At 43.8% G+C, this 22,366-nt stretch overlaps 1 protein-coding gene across 1 annotated transcript in view; it reads right to left on the reverse strand.

Moving 5' to 3' along the window:
• The window catches only part of FBXW8 (F-box and WD repeat domain containing 8), a 69,613-nt gene extending 53,116 nt beyond the window's left edge, over positions 1-16,497 (reverse strand). Inside the window, exons 1-4 of the mRNA XM_019493632.2 lie at positions 15,996-16,497; positions 11,703-11,807; positions 5,218-5,382; positions 4,315-4,403 (exon numbers count right to left, since the gene is read on the reverse strand). Of these exons, the coding sequence (XP_019349177.2) occupies positions 4,315-4,403; positions 5,218-5,382; positions 11,703-11,807; positions 15,996-16,286 (650 nt within the window). The 5' untranslated portion in view covers positions 16,287-16,497. The remainder of the gene's footprint in view (positions 1-4,314; positions 4,404-5,217; positions 5,383-11,702; positions 11,808-15,995) is intronic.
• Between the last annotated feature and the right edge of the window lie 5,869 nt (positions 16,498-22,366).

Consider the following 22,366-nt stretch of genomic DNA (forward strand, 5'->3'; position numbering starts at 1 on the left):
CTTGCTTAAGTTTGTTATGTTTTCTCAGTAGTCTAAAACTTGTAGTCAAATCCTTATAACCTCTGTAGAATTTCATTTTATTGCAAAGATGCTCTGATTTCTGCAAAACTCCAATGCTGCACACAGGAAAAAAAATGCAACAGCCTCAGGAAAAACAAACAGATATTTTTATTGGATTGCACGTGAAACAGTATAATACAGTCGGGGGGGGGGAATCATTTATTTTTAAATTAAATTTGCTTTGAAATGTTTAGTTTTCAAATCAGCTGCATGTGTATTGATAGCATAGTGGAGAAAATGCCAGGAATAGGATGAGACCAATAAAACTTGAGGACATAACTATGTATACACTTCTGAGGCTTCTGACACCCAAAAAATACAGGAAGTAGCATTTGGGAGCCTGGAACAAATACACTGGGGAAGATAACTGGCTAAGACCAAGGAGCACACTGCACAAGGTGTGAGATATAAGGACAGCAACCTATAGCGTGATGCCATCTATAGAGTTGCTTCATCCTTAAAAGGCACCACAACTTGAGGTCTACTTTAACAAGTCAGTTGGTATAGCCCAAGGGAGCCAAAACAGCAGCCAAGAATTGACAGTGCACAGTGGAATCCTAGTCATATATAATGTCTTCCAGTGCCTTCCTTCTATGCCAGCAATAAGAAGTGACAACTAGGCTTGGCTCTATACAATCAGAGGAGTGACTCCCTTTGCATTTGCACTAAAGGGAACCTTCCATCACCTGCGACTCTATGGCCAGAGCTCAACACGAGTGCTGCAGTCCAAAACAGCCAGAAAGCACCCAAGGCTCTGGCCTATTAGCTGGATGCTATAGGTAATATTATTTATTCCATGAAATGGAACAAATTATTTTAAGCTTGACCTGAAAAGTGGTAATTCAGGCTGGTTTAGATGGATATAACAGCACCATCTTACATTCAGTTTGTATCTCCTAGCATTGCTAAGAAAACATTTCAAACATAGAACTGAAGAAAGTGCAGACTGTAGGCACATGGCTCCCCAGCAAGCTGTGGTTTCACAATAAATTCTACATCAGCAGTGAAGAATGCAGGAGTCCTGCTAATAACAGTAAAGCCAGACAAGTGACTGCAGTAACAATAGCATTATATAAAAAAGTAAAGGTGAAGGCTATGAGAAGGAATAGGAGAGTACAAAGCAGAGAAGCAAGCTACAAAAAGAAATATAACTTGTGGAGGACTGGTAAGAGTTTAAACCTAAAATTCTTTTTCTGTTCCTATCACTTAATGATTTAAATTTCAGCTCATACAGCAGCCATGCAATTTAAAGACAGTTGATTTTGAGTGGGAACTTGCAAGAATCCTCTTCTCTGAATTTACGTGGGGCAACCTTTTCTATAACCAGTTGAAACATTCAGTATTAATGTGGATGTCACATATTTTATGGGCATGTTTCTTTAATTCCACAATACATAAACACACTGTTCACACAAAGCATTGCCATAAAACATTACACATTAATGTGTGACAGGACTAAGTCTTCAAACTGCCCCTATATCACCATTTCTATTTACTCGTGTGTCTTCTTCTAAAGGGCCAATCATTGCTAGATTTAAAATTCTGCATCTAGTTGGATGGTTACAGTAATATCATCACCAACTATGTAGCATAAGAGTTCAAGACAGGTGAATAACAAGGGTGCCTACAAAGCTTGAAGAAATTAACTTTAATGAAAGACTTTTCATGTCTGCATCTTAAATAGAGTCCCACTGTGACAAGGAAGTGAGTAAAGAAAAATAGTTGTCATGTCATGAGAGAGAGAGAAATTTCTCTTTTGAATCAAGAACAGTTATTTTGTATTTACAAAACTATTTTCCTATAGGTTTGTACAGCATGAAACTTATCCTCTATGTTAATGCAAAATAAACAATAGGTTCATTTTTTTCAGGAGATGTTGAATTATATACAGAAAGTAAACAATTTTTCAATTTAGGTGTTACATTTCTCATTTCAAAGTAGGTATGTGAGATTAAGTTATTTCTCCTCTCAAACCCCTGCTCCCATGTTGAACACAACATCTACCCATTCTTTTTAGCCATCTTACTGAAAGCTGTATTCATGCATTGGTTACTGTAACCCTTTCACTTTCCAGCCTCCCATTTCAATCCTCTCTTCTCTCTAGCTTATTTAAAAAGCCACTCTGAAATTAACTTCCTGCCTCCTCATAATCTCCCTTGTGCCTATCTTGTATCTATTCACTTTTTCACCATGTCAAACTAAAGCTTTTTTCCTCCCTTCAATACATTGCATCTTCTTACATTTCTAAACTTGTCCCTTAGGTCCTGTCTATACTTGAAAATTTGTCCTGGTGTGTCTAGGTTTACATAAAATTGCTCTGAATTATGTGTTTCCACAGGTTTCATCATGTTGGTTTACCTAAACCTACATAAAACCAATGCAGCTTCTCTCATGCAGACAAAACTTTATGCTGCACCCCTCTCTTGTCCCTAAAGTTAAACCCTACTCTCTTCCATTTTCCTCTCCCAGTACTGGCTATTCACTTCTTTGGTATTCCATACTCTCAGAAAGTTTCTCATGCTTGCTGTCTCTCCTGGAAACCTATGAATTCTCATGTATAACCTATCTCCACACTCTTAAGTGTGGTCCCCTATGGTCTGATATATTTGGCCTTCCCTGTAAAAGTTATTCCCGTCTCAGTGAGCGATATCAGAGCAGGCTCTTAGTACAAATACACTATGCTGGTGCATGAAAGTGACTCAGCTGTAAGCATCCATGGTATAAAATATAAACTTCTGCTACTGCTTATTCCTAGGTTATTTTTATGTCAGTAAAATCAATATGAATTTGCAGTGGTGCAGCTACCCTGGTGCAAAAACCCCTTGAGTTTTGCTGGTCTTAGACTGCAAGCTCTTTTAAGTGGGACATGTCTCATCATGTTTTGTAAGTTCCAGGTATACTTGTGGTTCTATATAAAACTAGAATACTTTGTTTCTATAGCACAGGGGTGGGCAATTATTTGGACCTGTGGACCACAGGCAGTTTTGGGGGCTGTCGTGGGCCAGTCTGCACCCCAAGCTCCCCCCTGCAACAGCCTGGAACCTGTGCGCCCTGCAGCTCCTCACCGTCACCAGTGGCCAGTAGCAGCTGAGCACAAAGCCCTGCTGCGTGGGGCCTTAGCCCCATGGGAACCAACTCCAGCCTCAGCCCCAAGGGGACTGGAGGGGACCTGCGTGCATAGCCCAGGCCCCAACCCACCTGCAGCCACTCCAGACTTGTGTCCCAGCTGGAGCGGACCAGCTCCAGATCAGCTGGGGCCTGTGCGCACATCCCTGATGCCAGCCTGCCCCCGTGCCTGCTCTGAACCAGCCTGCTTGTGATGAACAGGAGCAGCAGCCAGACAGAAATTGCTGGTGGGCATGGGTGCTCCTCTCCACTGCAGAGAGGAGCCACGGGGCAGCTTGAGTGCAGGATCCAGATGGCTGCAGTGAGAAGGGCCCAGCAGTGGCGACGGGGAGGCGGCTGCTTTTCCCCCAAACCCAGAAGCAGCTTCTGCCCAGCTGCCACCAGTTATCTCGGGCAGGCAGGTCAGGCAGGTCCAGAATGGGCGCAGGGTGGCCCGGGGTCAGGGCTGTGTGCACTGGTCTGCTCCAGTTGGGGGAGGTCCAGAGCGGGCTCAGGACAAGCCAGGCCAGGGCCAAGGCTAGGGTTGTGTGCGTGGGTTCTCCACCAGTCCCTGTGGAGCTGAGACTGGAGTCCAGCAGCAGAACCACCCCAGCCCTGCTGTGCACTTGGAGGCAGTGAGATTCACCACAGGCCAGACAGTGCCCGGGTCAAATGGGACCAAGGGACATGCCACAGGCTGGACAAAGTCCCTCCATGGGCTGGACCCAGCCTGCAGGCTGTATTTTTCCCACCCCTGTTATAGCACACAACAAAAATTAAGAGAATTCAGACAGGACTCTTGCTGTTTCCATTTGACCTCTCCTTAACTTCCTAAAACACATATTTTATTTACTATTTAAAGAAATATGTTTGTTTCTCAGTACAGAGCTCTCAAAGCTAGCAAAGTAAGTGTCCTTCTATGGATTTTTAAATATATATGGCTACTCTGGAAAGACTTGTAGTAAAAAATTACAACTACTTTTGCCTTGGAGGTGGTGCTTATAACTTGGAAGAGAACTGCAGCTGGAAGATTTAATGGTTTCGTATTATGTTGGTCTAGATTTTTTTTAATTAGTCAAAAAGCAGCATGCAAGAGTTCACAATGCAGAAGATTCCTTACATATAAGCATTAAATAATTCTATACGTACCCTGAAATTACAACTCCATCACAAGAATGTACACTGCACAGAATTTTGCCCAATTCATACTGCAGCTGGCTCACAGCTCCAACACGGTTCTGCATGGAAATAATAGAGCATAATGTTGGCATAGACCTAGGATTGTCTAACAACAAATTTACTTTCCTATTCTCCTAGTAGTGCTTTTCCAGGGGATCAAAAGGCTATCCTGCCCATTTCAGTGGAAGCCAACGGAAATGAAGTCCTCCTTTCTGCAAGTCCTCCCTTCCTCCACACTACTGTAAGTTTCACGTATTTTTCCCCTACATACTCTGTATCACTCCAAAATTTGTCATCACTTAAAGATGGGGTAGAGCAACTCACTATCACCCTACAGATCAACATGGCTTTGTTTAGCAAAGTTGTACTAACCAGCTAGAGGAGGAACATTTATTTTAATTCCCTTGAGAAGAATGATGTACATTAACTGTGCAGTGGACAGCTGTAAGCCACCATAGACTACGGATCTCTCTCTTTCAACATATTAAGAGATGACAAGGGATGGGCTAGAAAGAATAGAGAACAACCTGCAAATAGATGGATTCCCCCAAGAACTCTTCCCAAAAGCAAAGGCCACAGGACTATGTTTATGAACATCCACGGCAAACAACCCTAGAGCTGTTGGTTACACGACCAGAAGGCACAGAAGTTATCAGTGCCCATCTGCAACGTGAAAACAAGACAGAACACAAAACCTGAAGAAGGGATACAGGTTCATGAAGCCCTCTGCCGCCTTCACACCTTTTACTGGCTAAAAAGGCTGCAGTACAGAAGCTCAAATTTCATTAGCAGCAAAATGTCTGATTTGAGCTGGGTTCCCACCTTTCTGCACAGTCATCACTGGGTACTGTTCTAGAAATCTCTTCATTTTACCTTCCAGTTTGTTCTTAAAGTGTGTTCTTTGGCCCGACAATCTTTAAGAGCAAGCTTCCAGCAGGAACCATCAGAGATACTGTTATCAAGCAGGTATCCTTCCTGTTGGCACAACCTATACCACAGCACTTCATCTTCTGCAAGCACCTTCCAGGTTCTGCTCACCTAGAAGCAGACAGCAATGAAACATATCACATTAGACAACTACTGGGACTTAACTGTCTTCCAAATCAGTACACCTGTTTTACCCTATATTCGTGACAATATACAATTTTTCCTTTAGACAAAAAGCTTACATTTTGTAGGACTTTAGTGGAAGGACTGGAACTGCAGTATATAAAAGAGCACAAGAGCAAAACATTTTCACACATCCTCCAACTAATTCCTAGCAGCACCAACTAATATCAATTTTTCATATCCAGACTTTTAATCTAAATTAATTGGGGGACTGGGGGATGGGGGTTGAATTTCAAGAGAAAGCTAGGGACTAGGTAGCATTAAGTTCAACACAAGTGTGAATAAGAATTTGTTTTCATACTTGCACCTAAAAATAACTCCCATCTCAGCATCATGCCTCTGAAACCCTGCTGACAATGACTGATTAGGAGAATGACAGCAGTGAGATGCACAATATTGTATTACAGTACACATCAATAGGAATTAAATATTAACCTAAATTTTTAAAGTAGCCTCAAGTTGCCGCCCTTTTCAGAGAGAATTACTTCTTTGAAATGAACCATATGCCTAGATTTATCATTTTAAAGATTTAAAGGCCCTCAAAGGAAAGAATTACTTTAAGCATAGATTGTTCTTTACAACTCTTGCTTCAAAGAACAGAACAGTATGCAGTGAGAAAGCTTTGTCAGAAAAACTGCTATCAATGGCTGCTTACAGATAAGGGGGACCCCCCCCCAAAAACAAAACCAAACCCCAACGCTTTAAGCTTGGCAAACCCCTGCACCAAGCACAGCACATGCCCAGAAGAGGTATCGTGTCAGTTTGACCCAGCTTGCTCAATGTCTGTATAGCTCACATTCTTCAGTAGAGCTTTTTTGCACTTTAATCAAATAGTTGATTGAACCAGCTTTAGATAAAAGTGCCAAAAAGCCCCGCTGAAGCACCTGATCTATACAGACACTGGGGAGCTGGGTCAAACAAATGCACTTCCTCTTCCAGTAGAGCACTGTTTTGTTTTTTCATGTCTGTCATGAGACCGGTGATCAGCAACACACTGGTTCAGACAGATGTATAACCTAAGTTTTGCATCATTTTTACTGAATTACTATCAGTAGCTTAGTACATGTTTTCAGTCACAGGCTTGTAAGTGCCTCTTTTAAGTTGTCTATACCCTGTAAAGTGACCCCATGTTTACACTACAGTTCAGCTCAATCCAAAGTCACTGAAAGTCATCAGAATATACCATATAAGGTGTAGGAAGTATCGATTAAGATCAGAATTGCCCCACAGATGCAGGGGGGGCGGGGGGGGGGGGTGTTCAGAAAACGCAACCAACCATAAACACCAAATAACTGCTGCTGATTTGTTTGGAACGTTAACCGAGGAAGCACACATGGTGCAAAAACACTTTACATATCTGGTGGCAAATATGCAGTAACAAGGTCTCCTCTGTAAGCCACAAATGACTGGCGTGATACATTTTGAAATGGTGAACAATATTAATTGCTGCTGTCTTGATTCCATTGAGGCACAAAGAAGTGCAGTTGATCCAACTGAAACCTTAACGCAGCCTCAAATGTCTTTCCAAACTGGAATTTCATTAAGAAGTAAGAAAAATTGTATTACAGTATGTACTGTAAATCTCAGTTCCTCCAAGGAAAGGAGAGAGTTTAATATTCACCCTTCCCAGGGAATAACCCCCCCAAAGGAGATTGCAGCATGGGTATAGTACTGAAAAACAAATAGCTATATAATGACATTTAACAGTTGGCAACTGTGATTGAGTGAGAAATAACCCTTGGAAGAGACATAGGTCCCATGGTGGCCAAGTAGCCTGCAGAGATTTTTAAGGTCTGTAGCCCATAAAAGCTACCTTCTCTTGGATACGAGTACCTAACCCCAGCAGAGATTCTAATTAGTGACTACAAGATTCAATCCAAACTAAGCCATGTAGGTTGAGTCAGTTTTCATGACTGGACTAGACTACTGATCTGGGCCCAAGTTAGTCACTTAGAAATGACAACTTGCACGGTACCTTCCCTACCTATATATGACTTAATTAAAAAAAAAACAGAGACTTCAAGTGGCCATTGCTTCCATCCCAACATAGATGTGGTCAAGTAGTTGAGAAGAATCAAAAAGAAACAGAACTTCAGGCTGCTGTAATGCATTGACACATTTGCTTTCAAACCCCACTAACCCGAAGTAATATAAATCCACACACCATCCTTAAAAGAAAAAGCTACCCTTTTTTTTGCCCACACACACACACCCCTCCCCCCCTGATTTGCAGGGGTTAATATTCTGGAACAACATTATAGGTAAGAAGGGGGTCAGACTCGATGATCTATTGAGGTCCCTTCCGACCCTAACATCTATGAATCTATGAAGGTTCCTTTCCATTCTCTTTAGCTGAAGCATAATTCTGCACAAATAGAAGTAAACAAGACAAAGCTATGCCAATTTTTACCTTGCTACAAGAAAAAAAAAAAAATCTTGCCAGAATACATTCACAGAGCCATTTCTAGTTTCAAGCTCTTTAAGAGGATTTTTTAATAAAGAATAGGTCAAAAAAGAAATTCAAGCTATAAAAATAGTGTGTCAATTTAGCTTTCATGAACGAATGTTAAAAAGAAAAAAAAAAGAAACCCTATCCTATTATGATTTTTAATCAAATTATACTGAGTTGTGCCAGTTTACAAGCATGGATTTCCAAAGGGTCGCAAACACAGTCTTTCCTTAATGCACCAAAACTGGCATGACAATCCCTAGTAAAAGCCCCACTGAGCGAGCCTCAGCTGCAAGAAGTCTCTAATAAAAGTGTCTCAAGCATTTCACTTTACAACACCACTGTGAACTGCTGCATTAAAAACAGCTATTGGCTTGAAGTCAGCTTTATTAGATCTCTTGAGTTAGGGATTCAGGTGAGGCCCTGACAGCCAAAAATCATGGCTTTATTTGCGCACGCGTGTGCACACACGCACATGCATCCTTTTGTTAAAGGCTATCTGAAAGCTCAGATTAAACATTCTAAACTCTTATTACAAAATAAACTGGGATATCATTATTTTCCAAGTTTGTATTGTATTACAAATCTTTCCATAGCAAGATGTAATCATTGAAAGGCATTGCTGACCCTACCTCTATAAATGTCTAACTTTATTGCGCCTTTTATGTGCCCATTATCTTTTTACTATGTTACATTAGTGTCCTGGCCACTCTGGATAAAGAAACTTCAGTTTCCCCTCACCTCCACACAGAGAAAATGTTACATCGTGCTTAGGACAAAGAGAAAGCAGCACATGTGAACATAGAAATCACACCACAAAACCTTCTGTTTGCCTCCTGTTTTTTAAATACTATCTATAACACTCTTCACATGAGATTCCAAATGTTACTACTCCTATTATAACTGATGGACCAAACTCCCATTGAATACTTATTAAGTACTTATTCCTCCCTGTCTCCTTCATTCTCCGTTTTTCCACTATCACAAAATACACAGACTACTGTACTGGTTAATGTTTCTAAATTACTCTGAAGATAAAAAACAAACTACTAGTGTTAAACAGACATGGATTAAATCTCCTACTAATCTAGTTACAAACAAAACTAAATCCTCCTTTAGCTATAATTTTTAATACACATAATGGAGTATTTTCACCACAAAATCTAAGCAACTAAAGTTGTCTTCTTTAGCAACTGTAAATGTATATATGTATATAACCAAGAGTTTAAACTGCTTTATACAATACAGACAAACCACACGGCTTCACAGTGATGAACTGACAGGCCTGATACTGCAAAAGCAGGAAAGCTAATGAAACTACTTACATAAGACAAGCTGTTCATAGCACTTCTGCTTTCCACTCATGTCTGCAGCAGGAGGTCCTCAATATTACCCCCTTTTTTGAAGCTGTTTAAATATTTGCCAAATATATACGTTCCCAAATACCTGCTCATCTCATTCCCATTCATGACAAATATAAGGAAAGAAAGAGCCTTTTGTGACTTCTAAAAATGCAATAATCAAAAAAGAGTAATTCTCTGATTTACACTAGTATGGACTGTTCACTGCCTCATGAACTCAGACTTCAGGAACTGATGACAATTAATTTACATACCTTTATGGTGTTTAAAATGCCACACAAACCACTTTGCACTTAATATAGTATTAATTTTAAGAAATCAAAGAGACTTTCCAAGGAACAAAAAAAAAGGGGAAGGAGAAAATAAATCAGGGTAAAATTAAAGCTGTTCAGAACAATCTATTGTGTGATATAACCTCTAAGAGACTTCGCTGTCACACAACTTTACTGTTAGTCTGTTACCAATTTGGTGTAAAGAACTAAGCAAACAGGTTTCCTCCAAAAGGAGCACACATAGTTCATGAAGCCAAATTCACTAACTGGCTCAATTTCACTAAAATCCCATGGCGCCTTAATAAAAATAACCTTTCTATGATAATGTTATAAAGCAGCAGGGAATTCCATTTAATAGAAGAGGGGTTTTATCCCCCCCCCCCCCAAAAAAACCCAAAATCACCAAGAGAAAAATGAAAATGGTATTTATTTTTATTGCCCTGCTTTTTATTTGAACACTTAAAAGAAGCCAATTCTGTGCTAAAAGGCTTGGATATTCATCTCATTCTGCAAGCGCTATAAAATACAGGGCATATGCTCAGCTGTTAGCTACCACTTTCTATTTAGGAATTTCTTCTAAGAACATTCTCCTCATCTAACATTTACCTTCTCATAAGATGTTTTTAACACCTAAAGAAATGAGCCTGAATAAAAGGTGGAACTCAAGATCAGCTAAAAAAGGGGAGTCCCTTTGGTAGCCAGAAATACTGCTATGCTCTGAAGTAAATTTTTCACAGCTGCAGAAAAATTAATTTTCTAAGCAATCCTCTCTTGAAATGCAGCCCTGTTCCATTTTTATAGGATGCAGTCTTTATTGCATGCTCACATCTCAGTTGAGGACAGAAAGAGTAGCAGATGCAAAAGCTTCTACAAGGCACATTAACACAGCCATACAACAGAAATAAAAAAAAAAAAAAACTTTAGAAGAAAAAACTTTGTGTTGTTCCTTTGCTTTGTTTTATTTTTTGTCAGGGACACTGTCAGGTAACTCTCCTTATCTGTGTAACACCATAAATTATACACTCAGAGAAAACAGAAAAATCTAATTTAATTCCATCATTCATATTATTTGGTTATTATTTATATCTAATTCCACAGTGAAATTAGACAATTTCTAGGGGTGCACCAATACATTGGTCCATATCGTACTGGCACTGACAAAAAGGAACTTGACATTAGCAACTGGCTTTTTTTGGCTGATGTGGCTGATAACGTCACTAATATGGCAGTGGGGTTGAGCCAGGGCTCCACCTGGGCTGGGTGGCGGCAGTGACCCTGGGAGGTGGGGCACAAAAACAGCTAACAACAGCCATGTAATAGGCTGGTTGAAATACCTGACCTTCTTAACACCTTTAAGGATAAGCAGCATTTGCTAAGCTAGTTCTTCCCACCTGCCTCGCAGAATTTGTAGAAGGCAAGAAAGGCTGCGCAAAGAGAGACCCAAGGAAGTGGCCGGAACAGTCCTAGAACCAGCTGAGCCAATGTTGTTGCATTATAGTTAATTTCTGTGTTAATACGACTAAAATTCATGAAGAGGGTGAGTCTGAAACAAATTGACTGCTGACAGGTTGGTAACAGAAGCTGTTTATAATCACACAAAAATGATGCTGTCAGTCTGAAGAAAAACCTCAACCTGAGTACTTTCATTTTAAGTTAGGTTACCAAATTATTAAAAACTGAGAGAAAGTGTCACATTCCACCTCTCACTATGCTGTTAAGTAACTTTCTACATTTCAGCTTGCACAATGGAAATAATTAAAGCAGCTTTATATCCAGGTTTTCAGTATTGCAATGTTTGGATTTCAAATACTCCAGGAATTCTCATTTGTTTATGAACCACTATATTCACTGGAATTAAATTTATGCAAGCATTTCTTTTGGTTTTAAGTTCTGATGGTGTCCCTTTAGAGCTGTTATCAAACCTTGGACATTTTGGTTAACTGTACACTGCTGCAGACCATAAATCCAATCCATTTACTACTGCTTTCTATATTCAGCTTTTGGAGAGCTTCCAACGTGCAAAGAATCACAGAAGCCCAAGTCTCGGGTGAGAAGAAAGTGTCATTTAGGGCTACCACATGGTAGAATGGCTGAATGCATGACTGTTTACTTGAGCAGTCATGCTGATCTTACAGGAAATAAACCAAGTAAATTTAATGTGCTTACCTGAGCACATTTTCCCAGCTCAATTCTACCCAAGTACTGAAATATTTTTAATGCTAGTTCATAAGGCAGCTGGACATCAAAGAAAGGAATCTCATTTATTTCATTCTGAAAAAAAGGAGAATAGAATTATAGAAAATTAGGTTTAGAAGGGACATCAGGAGGTCATCTAGACCAACCCCTTACTCAAAGAAGGACCACCCCCTGAACTAGATCATCCCAGCCAAGGCTTTGTCTACTAGCTGCATCTTAAAAACCTTCAAGGATGCTTCCACAACCTTTCTGGGTAGCTTGCTCCAGTGCTTTATTACTCTCCTAGTGAGAAAGTTTTACCTAATATCTAACCTAAACCTCCTTTGCTGCAATTTGAAACCATTGCCCCTCGTTCGGTCCTCTGCCACCACTGAGAACAGTCTAGCTCCATCCTCTTGTAACCACCCTTCGGATAGTTAAAGGCTGTTAAACTACTAGCTTTCACTAATGTATGAATAAATAAACTGTTCATGCTAAGGAATGAAGTAGTTGGGAAAAACATTATGATATAAGCAGGAGGGATTACAAGCACTCTTGATGTTTTCACAGTTCTATCAGTTTCAGTGATGTAAACCATGAATACTCTGCTTTTCCTCCTTGCAATCCCACTACAACAGGATGTCAAGTAATAATATATGCATAAAGGTTCCCAGCTATTCTGTTGATTCATCCTAGGAGTTAGATCAGGAAGTCACATTACTGCCACCTGAAACATAAAAGGCTACATTTCTATTTCAGATAAGAGAGAATTACAGGCTTGCCTATATTATTGGAGTTTTTAGTCACAAGGACACAACAGATCTTACTTGAATAACACTTCTTTTTTGCACTCAAGTGATTTTACTGGTTTCAATAAACAAATCAATATAAAGCACTTTGTCATTTACTAATGTTCAGTTGCAAGCTTTTTTTTTTGTATTTAAGTAACAAGGGCCAGCACAGAAATCCCCATAAAGCAACTGTGTTGCTGTGAAGACAGCTACAACTATTTTAAAAATAAAGGATAAATAGATTCCACATCACAAGATTCCCAGTGGTGCTGCTCATCTGAAAGACAGGACAAGTTTCTAACACGAAACACCTTTGTCAAAGAGATTAGCATGAATGCACTTAAAAACCTAAGTCTACTGCAAATTCATTTCATTGAGAGTTTTTAAATGGTGGGGGATAATTGACCAAAGACAATAGGACACTGCATTTAACAGACCAAAATGAGATTATATTGTTTTCCTGCAAGCCTGAAAATAATCATTTCCAACCAAAATAAATGTATTATAAGAATCTTTGTTTTAACTGAATAAAAATACAAAACTTACCTTTTTTAAAGAGAACAGAGATTACTTTTTTTTAAGGACCAGTTAACTCATGCATAAGTAGCTACAGTATTGTGGGGGCCTACACTTCATGTAGTGTTTCAAGATTTGCAGCTAGAAAAAAAGATTTAAATCCTCTCATTTCTAATCTTCTGTTATCATGCTGACTACATAATCAAAATTAATGTTCCAGGTATATTTTTCATAATATGTACTTGCATTTTGAACACTTAAATTTCCCTCTATTTCTGAAATTTTGCTTGCCAATATTTCTTTAGGGTTTTGTAACATCTACATCTTAAATGCTTCAAAATCTTCACACTTTTCCCAGTATAACTCATGCTTAAAACAACTTTGATGTCTAACTTTGGGAAAATATAATCCCCATTATTCATTACCTAGGTACAAGGAATTCATTATCTAGGTACAAGCACATTCTGATTCATCAGCTACCTGTACTTTCCAGCTCTTCTTTCATCCTGCTGGCCAGGCTACCTCAACACGTCATTCCAGGTCTCTCTTCAACACCCTTCCTTGCCTACTCCTCAAATCCATACCCTCTACAATACCAAGAAACAACAACATAGCCTACAGTGGGCTTATTTAGGGTTTGTGTACGTGGGGAAAACATTGCAGTTAGCTAGCTTGTGAACATACACAGCAATACCTATTCCATACTAAGTCTGTGTGAACTCTCTTATTCCACACTGACTCACTGTGCAGTTTAATTTAACCCTTCTACAATGGGCTGAAGGCATTCTCAGTGATAACATGCCTGCACAGGGAGCTAACGCAAAACAGCTAATTCACCTTACCAATATTTATTTCCCCATGTAGACACATCCCAAGGATAACACTTTTTCCCCAGTAAAGTGAAACTGCATATATTTAACTTTTTTCCCTGAGATATAGCATACTAATGACTAAATCATAACAGCATGGGCACAGATTAAACACAGGCCTCCTGATTGCAAGGCAAGGGGAAAAAAAAATCACTTTTCCATGATGCAGAACACAACTGCTAGCACCTGATAGTCTCATCTAAGCAAAGTGCATGTCCAGTGTACATATATTGAAAATCCCCAAACAATTCACATAATGTGTCAGTGGCATAGAGCTCACCACAGCACAAAAAGCAAAAACTATAAAGAAACCATATAACATTAAGTCAGCACTGGCCTGTCTAAAAGTCTATTGGAATGAATCCAAAATTCAAATACTGCTGTCCCCTCTGAGACCGATTTGCACTCCTGTGTGCTAATGGAGCACTAATTCTGTAAATGGATTAATTTGTGCCTTGCAGTCAGAAATTTAATCTGCTCCTCTTAATTTTTTTTTTTTAAAAAGCAGAGTAATTAGTCACAGTGAAGTTAGTAAGAAGCAAAAAACAAACAAAAAAAGGACTTACTTTCCCTACTAATTTTTTCTGCACCATAAATAAAATCTCCAACTAGAGTACAGGGAGAATTTAGCAGAATAAGCTTTTAACTTGTTCAGATCTGCAATTTGGACTACTTTCAAATTAACTGCTTCATTTATGCAATTAATATTGGTTTTCTTGGTGACAGGAAAGTTTCTCCACAAACCCATGCTGTGGCAAGATATTTAGCACAGGCACCATAATTAAGCACGCATTGTCTTGAATAAACCTAATGAATTTAACAGCGGAAGGTTTTACCACAATCTGAGTGTAGTAGGGAAGGAAAATATTCGTTGTGAAAAAAACTGCTGTGGATAAATTAATATATTCAAGAACTGAGATGCAATAACCTCAGAGCAACTTAAACCAAAAATGAATCTACACCGTGCTTGGAGAGAGTATTGAGCAACTGGAGCAGCATGCTGTGCTCCTGAAAAAGTGATTTTCTTTGTACTGCAATAAGAAGGTCCATGTTTAATCCATGACCCTGATGTTACAATTTGACTACAAAGAGTCTTCTACCCCACACACAAGCAAAAGGTATTTACACTCTATAACCTTCCTAACCCACCAGAGAAAAGGTTCGTGTCAGCACATAATGAAAAAAAATATTTATAAAAAAAAAAGTAAAGCAGTAAATCCAGGGGCAGATGCTGTCCCTTGATTCCTGCTCTAGCCAAGGTTTAAAACCAACTGCCTGGCAGTGGCAGCATTTCTCGCCAGGCAGCAGCGAGAGGCAAGTGACTTCCTGGCACATTGAAATGTACCCGATTCCTCCTAACCTCTTAATTCCACAGGTGTGAATGAGTAACGACCCGCTCTCCTTGGCAATGCTCTTGGTGCTGCACGCACGGACCTGGCCTTTCTTCTGCGCTGCGGCGGTCTGGTCACTGCCCCGTAGCGCAGCTCCCACCTCTGGGCCCTGCAGCCTGTTCTTACCTCATCCCCATGACTTATATTTGGTTTTGCATCAATCTTAAACTGAATAATATGGCCCTGGGCCCCTAGCGTATCCATTTCTAGTTTCTTTTTACCTGGAGAAAAACAGGTGCTGTATAATATGGAGTGCACTGCACCGGGGACAGCCTCCTTTTCAAAACCCTAGGTCCACCCTGAGTAAGTCCTTCCTTTTCAGGGTGGTCAGGGAAAGTTTTGCTATGTTGGGGGTCCTAATCCTCACCCGAGTGTGTTTGTGATGCCGGGAGTGCAGAAGCCTCCCTGCACGCCCCGCCCCGCCCCAGCCCAGCCCTTTCCATGGGGGGCCCCACAAGTAACGAGGCTTTGAGTGAGCTGCTGGGCCGCGGCTCGCCTGCCTCCCCCGGGACAGGCTGGGAGGCGCTCGGAGGAGAAGACGGCTTCTCGTCATCCCCGGCACCTCGCAGGGCCCCCCCGGGCCCACCCCGCCCTGGCCCCGACCCTGTTTCTTCCTCCTCTTCCGTGTGTCATGCCGGGTGTGGGCGCACCCGCCGCACCGGGGCGGGGAGGCCCCTTGCCCGGCCGGCCCCGGCGCGAGGCCGCGCGGGTCCGTACCAGGTCTCGGATGAGCTGCCCCAGCAGGTCGTCCTCGGCGGGGCCGGGCGCCGGAGCGGGGGCCGGGGCCTCTTTGCCGGGGCCAGCCCGGGGCCGGGCCGGGCGCGGGCGGCGGCTCCGGGGCCGCCCGTCCAGCAGGCTCCAGGCCAGCGCGACGCCCCCGCTCTCGCCCGGCCCTTCCCCGCCCGGCTCCGGCTCCGGCTCCGGCTGCCTCCGCCGCCGCTTCGCCCCGGCCAGCTCCTCCCGCCAGCGGCGGCGGAAGAGCTCCAACTCCGCCGGCCCGTCCGCCATGGCGGCCCGTCCCCGCCCGGCCCCGCCGCCGCCGCCCGCTCCCAATCGCGGCCCGGGCAGGAAACGGCCGCCGCGGCCTCTCGGTTCCGCCGCACCAAGGTTCCTACGCGGCCCGGCCCGGCCCCGCGCGGGGTGCAGGCTGGGAGCCCGCGGGGCCGAGAGGTCGGTGCAGCCGGCCGGCAGGGCAGGGCGGGGCGGGGCTGAGCAGCGCGGGCGCGCGGCCCGACACGTCCCGCGCCGGCACTGCGGGCGGACCCGCGCGCCGCAGCCTCAGCACTTCGGGACAGAATGTCCTCTCGGAGCTCACACCCCTGCCCCCGCCCCCGCCTCTTGCTACCGCTTCCTCACTGCCCCAGCCCAGGGAAGCGTCAGTGCTTGCCCCTGCCTGCCTGCTGCAGGGGGCTAGGGGAGGGTTGGGCTCAGCTGGGACAAGGGCAGCGGTGCAGGCAGGGAAGGGAGACCCCTCCTGCCCATCGTCGCTGTCGCTGTCCCCTGCTGAGTCCTCTGCTGCACAGCCCCGCTGGAGCAGGCGGAAGCTTCCCCAGCCCCTGCGACAGCAGGCTGGGGAGGAGAGGGGACCTGCCTCCCAGCATGAAGGGGAAGGAGGGGGATCCCTCCCTGCTTTGGGGACTTTAAAAAAGCTCCCAGGGTGCGATCCAATTTGAAAGGGGGGGACAGCCACACCACTGCACCCCTCTGGATCTGCCCTGGCATGCAACATAATGCAGCTCTGATTGCGAATCAAGTAGTAAAACTATAAGCGTATGACATTGGTTCATCAGGGAATGATGGTGGATAAAACCATAAGCAAATAGTTGCTTTCAAACAGGGCAATTGTATAAGCCCTGTCGCTTAAAAATAAGGGACAGAAATTGCTTCTAGTACTCAGTGCTACAGGAAGTTAGGACAGGAAGCTCTCTGTCCTGCATTTCAGGACAGGGCCAGGAAAGGGTCATACACTATTCAGTGTGTCATTCATACAAATAAATTAATTGTAACACTAGTAAGGCAATCAGTGCTATTCACAGAGAATCAGGTCAACCGGGTGCCTCTTTTACCATGTCCTAACTGTGGTGGCAAAGGACACTGCCTTCCTTCCTCATGTGACTGGCCAGAACTTTGTTCTTCATCCTACTGGGTACAGGTGAGACCACAGGGGTCAATCTATTTGTAACTCCCAGCCTTGATTATTGCAACTCATCACTGGAGTAAAGCCAGGGAGCCCCCATGAAAGTTCCAAATGGTACAAATGCAACAACTTGTACGTTTAGAAACACAGGAGATGGTAAATGCACCCCTTCAGTGTTGTGCAGTCTGAACTCTTCTTTCCCCTCCTACGCCAAGGTGTGAAGGATAGCTTAAAATCTCATATTCAAAATGTTTTGTGAGATGGTCTCCTGCTACCTTAGAAAAAAGCCTCTCCCCTCCATGACCCTTTAACATATCATAGAAATTAAAGTCTGCGAGGGACCTCAGAAGATCACTGAGTCCAACCCCTCTTTGCTGGGCAGGAATGGTGCTGAGATCAAATGATCCCAAGCAGGTGTCTGTCCAGTCTCCTCTTGAAGACTTCCAAAGTTGGGGACTGCACCACATCCTTGGGAAGACTATTCCTGATTCTGGCCACCCTTACCATAAACAAGTTCTTCCTTACATCCAACCTGAATCCATCCTCTAACAGTTTATGGCCATTGCTCCTTGTCCTCCCCTGGGGAGCCCTAGTGAACAGTTTTTCTCCCAGCTCCTGATATTCACCCTTTACATACTTTTAGATGGCCACCAAGTCCCCCCTCAGTCTTCTCTTCCTCTGGCTGAACAGTCCCATATCTCTTAGTCTTTCCTTATAAAGTTTGTCCTCCAAGCCCGTAAATCGTTCTTGTGGCCCTTCTCTGGACCCTTTCAAGATTCTCCACATCTTTTTTGAAGCGTGGCGCCCAGAACTGGATGCAATACTCCAGCTGGGGTCTCACCAGTGCTGAGTAGAGAGGAAGTATCACTTCCTTAGCACTGCTTGCAATGTGTCAGCTAATGCAACGTCTAGAACACAGTGGTGGTGGGAGAAAATATTATTGGGGGGGGGGGGGGGGCTGGAGGACCGCCCCTCCCTCGTGCAGGGCTGTTGCGGGGCCAGCATGTGGCAGAGGCACTGGGCATGGCTGTGCAGTGGCAGGGCATGGCAGTGGCACGTGGAGGAAGGGGAAGGAGGGGGATCCTCCTCCTTCCCCTTCCTCCGCAGTGGAGCTGCGTTTGGGGGGAGCTAAGCCCTGTTAGTCCCGGCCTTCTGCTGCCTATGCTAGAACATCTGTGTTTCCTCAGAGCAATCAATTTGCAGAGACTCCTGGAGGCAAGAAATAAAGACCTTCAGATATAATCAGGTTCAGAAATAACAGTAACCATCAGTATCATCAGTTACCTTCAAAGCTATGTTTACACTCCTTTCTTCATCTTTCCTTTGCTTGTTGCTCTCTCACATACACACACATAACACAATAGAGGCACCTATGTATGCCAATATACAACTATAAACTAATGTGGCTATTTATCCTGCAGGCTGGGAATGAAATGAAAGCAAGTTATTTCTATTGTTAGATACTTGGAAGGTGTTCAGATATTTTCATAGATTTCATAGACATTAGGGCTGGAAGGGACCTCAGGAGATCATTGAGTCCAGCCCCTCACCCCAGGGGCAGGAAGTCAGCTGGGGTCACAGGATCCCAGCAAGATAAATGTCCAAATGTCTCTTAAAGAAGTCCAGAGTATGTGCTTGCTCCACCTCTGGTGGCAGTCTGTTCCAGGCCTTGGGGGCTTGGACAGTAAAGAAGTTCTTCCTTATGCCCAGCCTGAAACGGTCTTGGAGGAGTTTGTGACCATTTGACCTTGTCATCCCATGGGGTGCTCTGGTGAACAGATGTTCCCCCAGATCCTGATGTACACCCCTTGTATACTTATAGGCAGCCACCAGGTCCCCCCTGAGCCTGCACTTTTCCAGGCTGAAGAGTCCCTTGGCTCTCAGTCTCTCATCATAAGGCCTGTTCTCCTGCCCTCTGATCATACGCATGGCTCTCCTCTGGTTATTATAGTAATGGGAGTTATATTGGTACCTAAATGGACAGAATAGCCACATGCCTAGTTCAGAGGAGCCAGTGCAATCCTTGAAATACTGGAATAATATGCTCTTTGTGGCCACAGCTACTAAGCAAATGAGGCTCAGATTTCTTACAAGCGATCTCAAGGGTAGCCTGCACATCATCATAATTGGGACAAATTCTATCCTGATGTAAACGAGTGCAGCTACATTGACTTTATTGGGCTTTTCCTCACTTACCTGTGGTTTTTTCCATTTACACACTACAGCAATCTACTTAGAGTACCATAAACATCTGAATAACTGGTCAGGCTACTAGGCCTGTGCAAAGCACTTAGTATTTGCTTTGGATTTGGCCGATTTGGGGCACAGTAATTTGAATCACTGTCCTGAATCGATTTAGCCAAATCTGATTTGGAGATTTGGCTGCTGCTGAATCAATCTAATCTCTGAATCACACAGGTCTCATCCCCCACCCACTTTCCCAGCCCCGTCCGCCCCAGCTCTTTGACAAAAAAAAACCCCACTCACCGGCTGCTGCCAGGCAGGAGGCGATCCCCACTGCCCCATGCCATGTGGGGGCTCTGCCAGAGCCCCCCGCCCTTGGCTCCCCACCTGGCCTAGCTCCCGGCATTTAAAAAAACAAAAACAACTCCCCCCCCCTCCACTCACTGGCTCCTGCCCAGCAGAAGTGATCCCCACTGCCCCACACTGCCCCACCATGAGCCCCCAGAAGCAAGCCCCAAGGCTGCTGCAAGAGCCGGTGAGTCAGGGGTTTTTTTTTTTTTTAAAGGCCTGGGAGCTGAGGCAGCCATGGGGGGTGCTGGGACAGCAGGCGGGGGGCAGAGGCGCTCAGGGGGGCTGGCGGAGCAGGCAGGGGATGGAGCCCGGCAGGGGTCCCCCATGGTTCCCTCCCCCTTCCTCCAACCTCCCCCCCCACCGGCTCCTATTTACCAGCTCCCAGTCCGGGTCGAGCTCCCTGCTGCAGCCAGCGGGGACTACGTGAATCGCCAAAGCTCTCCAAATCTTTTCCAAATAGATTTAGACCTTTTAATTGGTCCCCTGATTCAATTCGGATTTGGAGTTTCGGCCACCGAATCTCCTTCAAATCAAATCAGCACCTGAAGCTTCGCACAGCCCTACAGGCTACCATTGAAGTGAAAAACTTGTTCTCCCTGAATAATAAAAAATATATCTCTGGTCACTGATGGAACCTCCGATTCGAGGAGCAATTGAGGATCAAGGAAGCCCCCTAAAATGCTAATTTTATTGACAAAAGATGGACATCCCTCTCAAACACAGGGGCAGAAACCAACCAGGCCCTGCTCTGTAGGTTTCTTGCCAAACCAGTGGCTTCACCTTCACCCTCCCAGGGGCGGGGTAGGGGGTGTAGCCTCAGCTAGTTCCCTCTTATCCACTGCCTATAATGGCCAGGCAAGACTGAACCATTTAGGTACAAGGATAGTGGACACGGAGCTTTGCGTTTTTTCCGCACTGTTGGTATGTTTTTTATTCACAATGAATTTTCTTTTGAAGGAAACTGGTACCTGGTTCACACATAATTGGGCATAATGTCAAACAGATTTTGGACCTCGCTGCTTCATTTTACTAGCTGAGAGGCCACCTTTCAGGAAGAAGCCTGAGCATCCAAAAGCATATCAAGAATGTCACTGAACAAAATTATCTGTACTTCAGCCACAGATGTGGACATTATACCATCCAGGCACAAAACCACCTGGAAAGAAACGGCCAGGCCAGTCTAAATAGATTATCTTACCTAGAAAGAAGATAACATTTTCCTCATAGAAAAAAAATGCTTTACTCCATGCCAGGTAACAGCAGTTTGGAACAGTGGACTCAGTCCATCCTTGCCCAAGAAGATGCTATTATGGATGAGAATAGGGATGGTCACTCTACTGAGCACCTTGTCCTTCAAGTTTCTTTGAGCAAATGCATCTTTAATGAATGCTGTATTGAGCTATATCGAGCATGATTAACATTACCAAAGGCTAATTTCCTCTCTGCACAATAGAAATCCCTATCATGAAGGAGAGGATGCAATTGTTGACCAGGAACATCGTCATGGGAGAAATCCTCACTGAAATATGGGCCAAGTGTCTAACATTTTGCTTTGGGAAATACAGCTGCTAGGAGCACCGTATATCTGACCATTGCCATGTCCTCTGAAATCATGGGGAAACAACCCAAACAATAAGAAATCCTTGATAAACCTCGGGGACTGATCTCAAATTACACCTGAAGTGCACTTGCTTTAACTTTTAAAACAAAATAAAAATTGTCTTTAAACATTTTTAAACATTTGTTAACATTTGTAAAACAATCATTCTTCACTGGGAATTACAGTAACTCTTTGTGAAGTTGTGTTTAAAAACGTGCAGAGCACTGCTACAAACAAGCCTCTGTCTTTCTCTAGCTCTCCCTGGAGCGGCTGTGCCAGTAAATGCTGTGGCTCCCGTTTGTTCGCATTGGTCAACTGCAGTTGCCGCTGCTTAGTTCTGCTCGATTGGTATCTTAAGCAATTTCTGGTTTTTCTTCTTTGCTGCAGGTTGCTGTCTGTGCATTCTGAAAAACCTAATTAAAAGATAATGAACCAAAAGAACCCAACCAACTCCAGCCCCTTCCCTCCGACACTCGGGATAGATGCCACTTGGATCCCAAAAGGAAGAACTCTCTCAGGAGGAACTCAACTCACACAAACGCTTGATCCGATCTGTACCCCACCCCAATTTTTAGCACTCGGAAAGGCTTCTCTCAGGTTGAGTGCCCTCGTGGCGAATTTCAACCTGTAGCAGTTGTGCGCCCTGCAGTTTACAAACCCATAAGGACCAGAGATTTGCTGCGGAACAGGTAGCAGGAGAAGCGGACCTACAGCAAGGCAATTGCTTCTAGAGGCGGGGGGGGGGGAGAGAGAGATTTTGGCTAAAGATGAGCCCCACTTAGTTGCGTGCATGTGAAGCGGGCTCCGGCCCGCCTA

Source organism: Alligator mississippiensis, chromosome 10, assembly GCF_030867095.1.
Source record: "Alligator mississippiensis isolate rAllMis1 chromosome 10, rAllMis1, whole genome shotgun sequence".
In the NCBI taxonomy this organism is placed as follows: domain Eukaryota; kingdom Metazoa; phylum Chordata; order Crocodylia; family Alligatoridae; genus Alligator; species Alligator mississippiensis.